Raw genomic sequence first — 12,771 nt, 5'->3', positions numbered from 1 at the left:
ACAGTCATGAAAAAAATTATTCGACCATCCAAAGTCATCAAAAACAATGGTTATGCAATCAAGTACTAACTCCTGTGTGTATCATGTGACTAAAACAGACACAAAAGAAAACATGGAATGTCTAAAAGCACTGTTTGTGTCAGTACAGTGCCATAGATATTGAAGTAAGAACTTAAGTGATTTTGGTTATTATCAAGAAAACATGGAAAATGGATAGATATCAGCTCTTAAATTAAACTCCTATGAGCTATTTTTGTTGTTATCATTATATTTGTCCAAACAAATGTACCTTTAATTGTACCAGGCATTAAAATGAACAAGAAATTAAAGAAAACAAGGGTGGTCTAATTATGTTTTATGCAACTGTATTTGTAAAAGCAGAGCAAAAGGAGATCTAAAACTACTTAATATAGTTTTACATATGTCTGTTTATTGAGGTGTGGTTGTCTTCCCTGGGGCCACACGTAGAAAATGTCATTATTTGTGCTTGGAGCTTGTTTGTGTGTCATGCAACTTGTCATAGCATGCCATAAATAATAAGGATTTGCAGAAGTAATTTAATATTTAATGAATGTCGTGTAGTATTATATAGTGTGTTAGCATTTTATTAATTACAAAATTTATTGTGTATTAAAGGGGTGATATTTTCCTTTTTTAAATGGAATTATGCATTTTAAAACATTTCCCTGTGGTCTACATAAACTGTAAATGCTATGCTTGGGTCTGAATTCTTCAAGAAAACCATTGAAAATGGATAGATATCAGCTCTGAAATTAACCCTTTCATGCACAGTGGTCACTCCAGTGGACAGCTATTCTCCAGCTGTTCTCTTGTATATTCATGAATTTTGTTGTTTTATTTGCATATCAGCCAACACAGTGATCTACAGTAACATGATTGAGTGTAAATCCGTTGCTAATTGTTATTAGACTGTAATTAACAGCTTTCTTAAACAAAAGTTTTTTTTTTTTTTCTATTACCTCCATGAAGTAAGAACTAGTATTAGAGTATGATAAAAGGTGAGAAAACATCAGATTAGCTGCATCAAAAATGCTTTTGTTTCATAGTTTTCACACAGTATATCACTTTCTGATATTGCGTTTTAAATACATGTTTCTTTGCTTCAAAAATTAAACACATGGTGTCCAAATGAGTGGATATTTTTGTAACTCCATGAAAAATAGGTTCATTTAAAAAAAAAAAAAAAAAAAAAAATCAATCTCATTGTTTTTTTTCATGCCTAAAGAGGAATAAAAACACTCAGGAAAAAAATCTTGACTAAGGTAACTAATAATTGACAAATAATTCATGCATCAAAGGGTTAATGCTCATCAGTAATAAAAAGTAATGAAACATGTATTTTAAACATCTTCTTAATCTATTCTTGTATTTTAGTTTATCATTTTGCTTTTTTATTCTTCTGTACGACACTGTTTTTAATTGTACAGCTGTTTTATGTCTTTAATCTCTTCTTATATTTTATTCTTTTTATTTATTTTTTTCACTGTAAGTCACCAAATACATAAATATAAATAATTGCATGTATTAGTTTTTCTTTTGTAACTTATATACATTTCAAAACATCCTCCTCAACACTGCATATAACGTTGATTTTTAAAAGTTTTGTTGTAAGATATTATTAGAACGAAAGGTAAATGTTACACGGATGCATTCATGGGTGTCGTGTACTTGGTTAGTGGCCATCCTCCCTGGAGGAGACCACTTCCTGTTTACATTAGTAACTCCGCCCCCCCCTTTTCAAACACAGGCTCTTTCTGCTTCAGCACAGAGCGGCCTTTCATTTTTCCTCACTTAGTTTATTTACTTTCTCACTCACCATTCTCTCACCACAGACAGAATCTCACATGTGCATGGGTGCCCGGACGCCCACACACATTTTGAACACTGACCAACGTATTCATTCACCACTTAACCCACATGCTCTGTCACTGTCACCCATATCTTGCTGAATCACCCACTCATCCCTGTAACCGCTACACCCTCCTCTTCTTCTTCTTCTTCTTCTGGATTTTTTTTTTTTTGGAAACCTCATCCCATTTTCTCCATATGTTTTTCATCACGCTTTTTAATTTTCTTCTACCTTTTTTTCTCTCTGACATTTTCCATTTCTGCATCCTTTCCTCTTTTTTTTCTGCACTGACTCTCTTCTTTGCCCTCCTTGGGGTTTTATGTCTTTTTTTTTTTTTTTTTTTAACCCTTTCATGCACAAATTATGAGAACCTTAATCAAGATTTTTTTCCTGAGTGTTTTTATTCCTCTTTAGGCATGAAAAAAAACAATGCAATTGAAAATTTTCTTATGAAAAATAAATAAATAAATAAATAATGTCCAAAGACATGCACTAATAGGTTAATTAGTTAATCTAAATTGCCCATAGGTGTGAATGTGAGAGTGATTGTTTGTCTCTATATGTTCAGCCCTGTGATGAACTGGCGACTTGTCCAGGGTGTACCCCGCCTTCGCCCCTATGTAGCTGGGATAGGCTCCAAGCGACCCCCGTGACCCTAGTGAGGATAAAGGCGGTTCAGAAAATGAATGAATAAATAAATAAACAAAAAAAAAGACATACTACTACTACTAATAATAATAATAACAATAAAAGTGATCTTATGAACCTATTTTACATGAAGTTGCAAAAATGTCCATTAAGCTGGACACCTTGCATTTAATTTTTAAAACAAAGAAACATGTATTTACAGATAAATTGTGTGAAAACTGGAGGGGGGGGGCGTGTAGTTCTGGGGGTGAGAGTATGCTCAAGGGAGATCTACACAATGTTACTAATTCATGTCAGAAAAGATATGTAGTGTCTTAAAATTTTAATGAAGATATGTGCAAAAACAAACAAACAAACAAACAAACAAACAAACAAACAAATCCATGAATATATAAGAGAACAGCTGTAGAATAGCTGTCCACTGTAGTGACCAGTATACATGAAAGGGTTAATTGACTTATTTATTTTTTAACCCTCCCTTCTCTCTTTTTCTTTTTCTTTTTCTTTTTCTTTTTCTTCCTCCCCACCCCTGCCTCTCTTCCTCTTGGCTGGGTCTGGAATGTCCCACACGTGGCAAGCCCAAACTGCCGCACCCCTCCAACCCTGTACCCAGCGGAGAGCACTGGGGGTGGGGGTGGGAGGGGGGTGTAGAGTTTCAGAGAGTGAAGAAGGAGGGAAGACATCAGCAGCAGCGGCTCCAGCAGTCATATTTTAGTTGCTGATGTTGCCTCCTTCACTCTAACCCTGCTGTCTTCACTCCTTGATCTGCATTATCTCAGGTCTGGACCCGGGGGGTAGAGGAGGTTCTCATACTCGTCCAGTGTCCAGCGGTGGTCATGTGGCTCTCCATGCTGGTCAGTGGAGGCGCTGCGGTCAGTGCCTAGCGGTCACTGTACCGGGCTGTGTGTTTTAGATGTCATGTTGTGGGTGGATGGGAGGAGCGGGGTGTGTTTTGTGTGTTTTCGGGGCTGAGGCGGCGCTCATCTGTCTGACTCCTTGGTCCTTGTTGTCACTCTGTGCAGGGAGGTTCGCCTGGGACGCACCGGAGTGGATGAAATCAAACGCCATCCCTTCTTTAAGAACGACCAGTGGACTTTTGACAACATCCGTGAGAGTAAGTGTGAAAAGATGCATGTTTTTTTTTCAGTCTTTATTAGCTAGAAAATATCATAAATGCAGCAAACATTAGAAACTGGAGCAAATGTTTGTATATGTCTATCTTAATAATTCTCACGGTGCAGGTTGAGCTGCCCTGTGTTCCCTCTTTGAATAGTGTGTGACTTATTTTCATTCTCCTTCTCCTTCATCTCATTGCTATTACTCTTTATCTATGTATTGCTCTTATCAACTCTATCTCATTCCTCTGCGGATCTGGTTCATTTCAGCTATAGATCAGAGTTTATTTCCAGCCCCTGAGCCATTAAAGCCCTACATGTATGGTACACATGTTGTCCATATGCTCCTGTCTCATATCTTACATGATTTGAACGAATGCCGTGCAGAACATCAGAGCAAACCTGCAGGATTACCAGCTGCATATGGATGTAGGGTTGCGGGAAAAAATTATTAGACCATCAAAAGTCGTTGAAAACAATGGTTATGCGATCAAGTACTAACTTCTGTGCGTATCATGTGACTAAAACAGACAGAAAAGAAAACATGGAATGCCTAAAAGTGCTGTTTTTGGCAGTACAACGTCATAGATATTGATATAAGAGCTGAAGTGATTTTGGTTATTATCAAGAAAACATGGAAAATGTCTAGACATCAGCTCTGAAATTAAACTTTTATGAGCTATTTTTGTTCTTATCATTATACTTGTTCAAATAAATGTACCTTTAGTTGTACCAGGCATTAAAATGAACAAGAAATTGAAAAGCTGCAGAAGGAATGTTTATTTTTATAATCTGGCATTTTTTCCCCCCTGATTTTATGATACAGTCACAGAAAAAAATTATTAGACCATCCAAAGTCATCAAAAACAATAGTTATGCAATCAAGTACTAACTCCTGTGTGTATCATGTGACTAAAACAGACAGAAAAGAAAACATGGAATGCCTAAAAGCACTGTTTTTGTCAGTACAATGTCATAGATATTGATGTAAGAACTGAAGTGATTTTGGTTATTATCAAGAAAACATGGAAAATGGATAGATATCAGCTCTGAAATTAAACTTTTATGAGCTATTTTTGTTCTTATCATTATATTTGTTCAAATAAATGTACCTTTAGTTGTACCAGTAACAACAAGTAATGGTCATGAACAAGTAATTGAAGAAAACAAGGGTGGTATAATAATTTTTTCCACTACTGTACTTGTAAAAGCACAGCAAAAGAAGATCAAAAACTACTTAATATATTTTTGCATATGTTTATTTATTGAGGTGTGGTTGTTTTACCTGGGGCCGCCTTTGGAAAATGTCATTATTTGTGCGTAGAGCTTGTTCGTGTGTCATGCAACTTGTTATAGCATGCCATAAATAATAATGCTCAAGTAATTTCATTTTTAATGAATGTCGTTATACAGTGTGCCAGCATTTTATTAATTACAAAACATACTGTGTATTGAAGGAATGATATTTTGCTTTTTGGCTTACCGGCTGACAGGCTGTAAGCTATTGTCGTCATGCGGCGTCTGTCGTCCGTTTCGTCTTCTTCTCCAAAACTACAGGGTGTCCCATAAGTCTCCATACATAGGAGACATAATACATTCTAACATGTATTTCTTTATATTTCTTCTTTATAGTTCTTCAGCAGTGGAGGACACGCATTGAAATGTGTTCCCGACAAAATGGCAGTCATATAGAGCATATAATATACAGGGGTTGGACAAAATAATGGAAATGCAAAATACCACTCCTTTAGATAATTTATCACCATCTATTATAATTGTATCCTCTATATTTTTCATTTTTGCCAGTGTAAATCAGGTATTTTCCTGTATTTCATTTACTGATCATGTAGATACTCAAAAGCTCAGAGTAAACTTGATTGTTATTATATCAGAAACAGAGAAAACTGAAGAAAAAGTGACTTTTTCAACAAAATCTATCATTAACCGACAGGGCCAGATTAACACTTCATTGTCCCTGGGCAACAATATTCAAGGGCCCCATCATCACAACCCCAGGATCCCTATAATCTGGCAAAATACAGAATAAGTTCCAGGAATATACAGGGGTTGGACAAAATAATGGAAACACCTTCACCTCAAGATGATAATGCCCCAATCCATACAGCTAGAACTGTTAAAGAATGGCATGAGGAACATTCTAATGAAGTTGAGCATCTCGTATGGCCGGCACAGTCCCCAGACCTCAACATTATTGAGCATTTATGGTCAGTTTTAGAGATTCAAGTCAGACGTCGATTTCCACCGCCATCGTCTCTAAAAGAGTTGGAGGGTATTCTAACTGAAGAATGGCTTAAAATTCCTTTGGAAACAATTCACAAGTTGTATGAATCAATACCTCGGAGAATTGAGGCTGTAATTGCCGCAAAAGGCGGATTTACACCATATTAAATTATATTTTGTTGATGTTTTAAGGTGTTTCCATTATTTTGTCCAACCCCTGTAAATACAAACCCTGTACAATTCCGATTGATTTCAAACTTGGTATACACCTTCTTTATGATGATGTCAACAAAAGTTAGTGAAATTATTTGGATCCGGATCTGATTCTGGATTTGGTGCAGTGATTTGAAAAATTTCCCCTTATAAGAGATAGGAAGTGGATCGATGCAATAAGTCAGTAAATATAAATGATATCAAGTGTAAATTTCTACAGTCCAGCCCTGATGGGGAGATGGCCAAAACTTAATGGCCACATGCTGATCAGGATCTTCTTCTGGATCCGGGAACTTACGGAAAATTTAACATGGGCTCTTATGGGGAAAAAAATTCAATCGTCTTCTTCTCCTAAACTCCAGTTCTGATTGACTTCAAACTGGGTATACAGCTTCTGTATGATGATATCAACACAAGTTATTGAAATTATTTCCATCTGGATCGGATTCTGGATTTGGTGCCACTTTGAAAAATTTCCCCATTATAACAGATAAGAAGTGGATTGATCCAATAAATCAGTATCAATGATATCAAGCAGGAATTTGAATTTTTTACAGATCTGATTTGAATATGACCAAAACATGGGCTATTTCTGTAATATAATAAATACACAGAACTGGGTGATAATAAATGGCATCTGGATACATTTCCCTAAGCTTTTAATTTGGCCGGTAAACTACAGGGCCATTGGTCCTATTTTTTTAGATGGAATTACGCATTTTCAAACATTTCCCTGTGGTCTACATAAACTGTAAATGCTATACTTGAGTCTGAATTCTTCATTAATTCAACTCCACAGGTCCATCTTCAACCCTATTTCTGAGTAATGACACTAGAAAGGTCGTTTTGAGCGCTGGCCCTTTAAATGCACATGACTCCACCCCCTCCAGGTTGTTAATTGTACTGTTCTGTCCCTTTCAGTGACTTGTGTCCGTTATTACAACCAACAACTGAACATTTTAGGTAATCAGCTCAAAGTTCGTACATATTTTCAGTTTTTACTACAACCGCTGCTGCTGATAAACAATTATGTTGTACTCGGAGAAATGTTCATCAGAAGTCTTGACCTTATATGTGCAAATGTTGTGACGTAACTAGTTATAAACATAGCAAATTAAGAAGGAATTAAAACAGGTTGTAGAAATCCACTCGATTTTTGCCAGAATGATTATAAAGATAGCTTTGCAGCACCTGGAGGGTTCAAATTCTAACTTTTTGGAACTGTTAGGGTCCAAATACACAAATAAATGAACCAAAGACTAATAAAAGTGGGTTTAACAAAATATGACCCCTTTAATATAGTTGTTAGAGCTGCAAACAAAATGGTATATCTGCTCTGAATTGTTTTTATTACCTTTGCTTTGGTTGTTTTGTGAGCTGTCATGTTTGATAGGTCAGCAGGATTATGCATAAACTGTTGCACCAAGTTTCATGAAACTTGGAACAACGATTGGGCTAAGGCCGATTAGAAACTTGTGATTTTGAAGGAGATCTATTAACCCTTTATAGGGCACTCTGTGTTATATTAGAGGACCGAACAAGACTTTACTACTTTTGTGAAATTTTTCAAACATTTTAATTGTTATGTAGAAAATTAAGGTCAGTGAAGTTACCATATTTGGTGCCTTACCTGTAAGTGGCAAAAAAAAATTAACAAAATCCAACATGTAAATATAAAACGCACAAGAAGAACACATCTATACTGATCTATCTTAGTGGCTCTGGGGATGGGGGTGAGATATTAAATTGTGTGTTTTTTGTTTTGTGTTTTTTTCTTCTTCCCTTCCTCTTTTCTCACTCTATCAATGCTGTTTTCTTTTCATTTCTGAATATGCGTTTGTTATGTTGATATCAAAAAGGAAGCCTAATGTACCAATCAGGGGATCTCAAACCTGTAATATGATAAAGCTTCACATAAAAATATCTGAAACAACAACAAAAACACATGGAAGGTGAAAGGAACATGCATTTTAAAACTGTTCTTTCACTGTCTTGTAATGTATGCGGAAATGACCAAAAATAGTCACTTGCCCCAATAAAGGGTTAAAAAAAAAGGGGGCATGGCAACCTATGCTTTAAGACATTCTGTATAACTGTCAAATATCGTTGCATCTATGAGTAACATCGCACTTTTGTTTTTCTTGTTTATTTATTTAATTCATTTTTACATGTTGAGGGGGACAGATCACCCAGTCTGACAACATTCAAGTAAAAAATTAAAATTCCAAAATTTACCATATTTTCTGCACCTACCAAATTTTAAAAGAAAAAAATATTTGTACATATATAGGCCGCACCTGACAATAAGCCGCAGGTGTCCACGTTGTAACATGAGATATTTACACAGAAAGATTATTGAAATATTTATTTCCATACCTTAACTACTTTTTTCCAAACAGCGCCTGTAACACAGCAGTAAAACAGCAGGAACACGGCTGGTTCAAAAACCCAGAAAAGTCATTGATCGCTATCTTCATCTTCCTTCTGTGCATTGAAACCACTACAGTCGTCTTCTTCAGTGTCTGAGTTGAACATCCTCAGAAAGGCTCCATCACACACCTTCTCAGTCTCTCTTCCGTTGTCTCTCTCAGTGTCACTTCTGTGCTGCAGCTCTATTTCCTTCTCAGACAGACACATCGATTACTTTTAACTTAAAAGCTGCATCATATGCATTTCTTTGTGTGTTTTCCATGATGAGGGTTTGTGCATGACACGGAAATTGTTAAAAGTTAAGCTTAAAACTTCTCCTCTTCATCACCTCTTCCACCTGTCTGTCTCGCTTTAGCGCTTCCTGCTAGAGCGCCCCCTGGAGGACGATAGCCCACAAAAATTTATACTTGAGCTGCATCGTTGTATAAGTCGCAGGGTTCAAAGTGTGAGAAAAAAGTAGCAGCTTATAGTCCAGAAAATACGGTACTTAATCTTTTCATGCATAGTGGTCATTGTCGTGGACAGTTATTCTCCAGCTGTTCTCTTGTATTTTCATGGATTTGTTGTTTTAGTTCCATATCAGCCAACACAGTGGACGCTTATGCACCATCCCATACACTGTAATTCATACCATTATTGTAACTTTCCTGTTCTTGATAAACCTGATCTGCACTAACATATTTGAGTATAAATCAATTGTTAATTGTTATTAGACTGTAATTAACTTTTTTGTTTTTAAACAAAAACCTGTTTTTTTTTTTGCATATTATCTAAGTGTGTAATAGCTAGTATTATAGTATGTGAAAATGTGAGAAAATATCAGACTAGTAGCATTAAAAATGTTTTTATTTCATACTTTTCACACAGTATGTCGCTTCAGAAATGAAACACATGGTGTCCAGCTGAGTGGACATTTTTGTAACTTCATGAAAAATAGGTTCATAAAAAAAATTCAATCTCATTGTTTTCTTTTTTTCATGCCTAAAGAGGTATAAAAAGTAAATAATAATGCTCAAGTAATTTCATTTTTAATGAATGTCTTTATATAGTGTGCCAGCATTTTATTAATTACAAAACTTACTATGTATTGAAGGAATGATATTTTGCTTTTTTTTAAATGGAATTACACATTTTTAAACATTTCCCTGTGGTCCACATAAACTGTAAATGCTATACTTGGGTCTGAATTCTTCATTAATTCAACTCCACAGGTCCATCTTCAACCCTATTTCTGACTAATGACACCAGAAAGGTCGTTTGCATTTGAGGGCCATTTAAATGCAAATGAGCCTCTTCACGCCCCACCCCCTCCAGGGTTTTGGCCATGCTCATTAATTCAACCAACAACTGAACATTTTAGGTAATCGGCTCAAAGTTCATACATATTTTCAGTTTTAAAATGTGAGAAAATATCAGACTAGCAGCATTAAAAATGTTTTTATTTCATACTTTTCACACAGTATGTCGCTTCAGAAATGAAACACATGGTGTCCAGCTGAGTGGACATTTTTGTAACTTCATGAAAAATAGGTTCATAAAAAAAATTCAATCACATTGTTTTCTTTTTTTCATGCCTAAAGAGGTATAAAAAGTAAATAATAATGCTCAAGTAATTTCATTTTTAATGAATGTCTTTATATAGTGTGCCAGCATTTTATTAATTACAAAACTTACTATGTATTGAAGGAATGATATTTTGCTTTTTTTTAAATGGAATTATGCATTTTAAAACATTTTCCTGTGGTCCACATAAACTGTAAATGCTATACTTGGGTCTGAATTCTTCATTAATTCAACTCCACAGGTCCATCTTCAACCCTATTTCTGACTAATGACACCAGAAAGGTCGTTTGCATTTGAGGGCCATTTAAATGCGAATGAGCCTCTTCACGCCCCACCCCCTCCAGGTTTTTGGCCATGCTCATTAATTCAACCAACAACTGAACATTTTAGGTAATCGGCTCAAAGTTCATTCATATTTTCAGTTTTAAAATGTGAGAAAATATCAGACTAGCAGCATTTTTTTAAAACAATATTTTATTTTTGTTTCCGAATTTTCATTTTACAAATGAAGAAAGAGAACAATGGAACAAACAAATGTGACAAATACTGCCCCCCTCCCTCCCCTGCTCACTCGAAAAAAAAAGAAAAAAAAAAGCTCCTGCTCTTACTTTTTGTTCAAAAGGACACTTGGCATGACACAGTAAGAGAAAATATCAGACTAGCAGCATTAAAAATGTTTTTATTTCATACTTTTCACACAGTATGTCACTTCAAAAATGAAACACATGGTGTCCAGCTGAGTGGACATTTTTGTAACTTCATGAAAAATAAGTTCATAAAAAAATTCAATCACAGTTTTTTTTTTTTTTTTTTTTTTTTTGCATGCCTAAAGAGGAATAAAAATAGTCAGAAAAAATCTCATAATTCACGCATGAAAGGTTTAAATACATGTATCTTCGCTTCAGTAATTAAACGCATGGTGTCCAGCTGAGTGGACATTTTTGTGCTGTCATGAAAAACAGGATCATAAAAAAAAAAAAAAAAAATTCAATTGCATTGTTTTTTTTATGCCTAAAGAGGAAAAAAAATCACTCGAGAAAAAAATATTGACTAAGGTTCTCATAACTGATGCATGAAAGGGTTAAACAAAAATATGTGAACGTTATCACCAAATTTACTTAAAGTATGAATAATAAAAGTCACCACTGTGCAGTAAAAAAAAAATGTCAAGAAAGGGTGTTTGATTGAATTCCGGTGCCCTTTCAGTGATTCTTATTTTCCTTCTGTTACCAAATTTACACCTCCTAAATTCAGCATTTCATCTGACATACATTGTTAGCGTCAGACTTAAACCTCTTATTTAGATAAATCAGACTAAAGGTTTTTAGGAAGGAAAGACCCAGGAGGAAATCAGCAGTATGAACAGGACCTCTGTGTCTGTCCTTAATTACATACAGACTCTTTTCCTTTGACTCTCCACCTCTGAGCTTCACCTGGCTCTGATTAAAACAACAGACACAACTTCTGATCCCAGCCTGGTAGTCTGCAACACAAAACCACTCCTGTGCCACTGCTCAGTTTCAGTTCATATTTTATTTACAAATCATTTAAAATATGCATACGAGTTGTATTCATAATTTCCAGCAAGATATGATTTTGTAAAAAGGGAAACCCCAGAAGCTATCTGTAGATTATAAACGGGGGTCCAAGACATTAAGCAAAACAGTACAGTTTATTATGAAAAACAATCTCTATTTCTAAGCTAAAACCTAACCCTTGCTCTAAAAACGACCTAAGGTAATTCCAATAAATACAGACAGTATAGAATTCAGACAGTATCATCACATCAGCACATCAGGCATATGAGTAGGGATGGAACGATTACCGGTATAACCAGGGCCAGATTAACACTTCATTGTACCCTGGGCAACAATATTCAAGGGCCCCATCATCACAACCCCAGGATCCCTATAATCTGGCAAAATACAGAATAAGTTCCAGGAATATATGTAAATATACCCCATACTTCAATATCTAACTATCATCAAATGCATTTTGATGTACAAATGTGGAAATGCTCTTGTCAAGGCCACTCACTTGCATATGATGATATGAAAACAAAACACGTTAGCATCAGTATAATCTAAAATTGATCCACTACACTACGTTCTTTAAATTTTCAGCTTTTTTAATGTCCCTCTCCTTTTTTAATTTTCATTTGGCACTCCCACTTAGCTGCTTCTCCATGTTTGCAATGTTTTGATTCGCGTATGTCGCGTAGTTCTTGACGTCTCACATCCCGCTCAGTGCACGCACATTGATTTGCGTCACCGCTGATTCGCTTTTTGGACTGACCAATGAGGAGAGGGTCTCAGCTCACGGTCACAGACAGCAGGAGCAGGGTTTCTGTGCAGTGCAATGGCTCCGGGCAGCAGACAGTTTCATTTATAAGCAAAAGATAACCAGATATTTTTGCTATGCCCGAGCTACCCAGGGCCCTTCAGAGGTCGCGGGCCCCCTGGGCAATTGCCCAGTTGCCCATATGGTTAATCCGGGCTTGGGTATAACGGTACACCACGATAAAATTCCTGATGGTTAGCATTGCCGTTTAAATCCTAATTATCATGATAACCGTGTTTTATTATCGCACTTGGAAAGAGAAAGAGAGAGAGAGAGACTATTTATCTATCTATCTACGCTGTAAGCCCAGACTTTGTATTTACTAAAATGCTTTAATTACAATGTACTTAA

General features: G+C 35.8%; 1 protein-coding gene across 2 annotated transcripts in view; it reads left to right on the top strand.

Annotated features, from left to right (window-relative positions):
* The window catches only part of LOC115415158 (rho-associated protein kinase 2-like), a 119,701-nt gene that overhangs the window by 39,589 nt on the left and 67,341 nt on the right, over positions 1–12,771 (top strand). For both annotated transcript variants that reach the window (XM_030128633.1, XM_030128632.1), the window contains exon 8: positions 3,541–3,632. In XM_030128633.1, coding sequence (XP_029984493.1) covers positions 3,541–3,632 — 92 coding nt within the window. The remainder of the gene's footprint in view (positions 1–3,540; positions 3,633–12,771) is intronic.

Source organism: Sphaeramia orbicularis, chromosome 24 (assembly GCF_902148855.1).
Source record: "Sphaeramia orbicularis chromosome 24, fSphaOr1.1, whole genome shotgun sequence".
NCBI lineage: Eukaryota > Metazoa > Chordata > Actinopteri > Kurtiformes > Apogonidae > Sphaeramia > Sphaeramia orbicularis.
The sequence above is the reverse complement of the archived record's forward strand: the minus strand, read 5'-3'. Positions and strand labels throughout refer to the sequence as shown.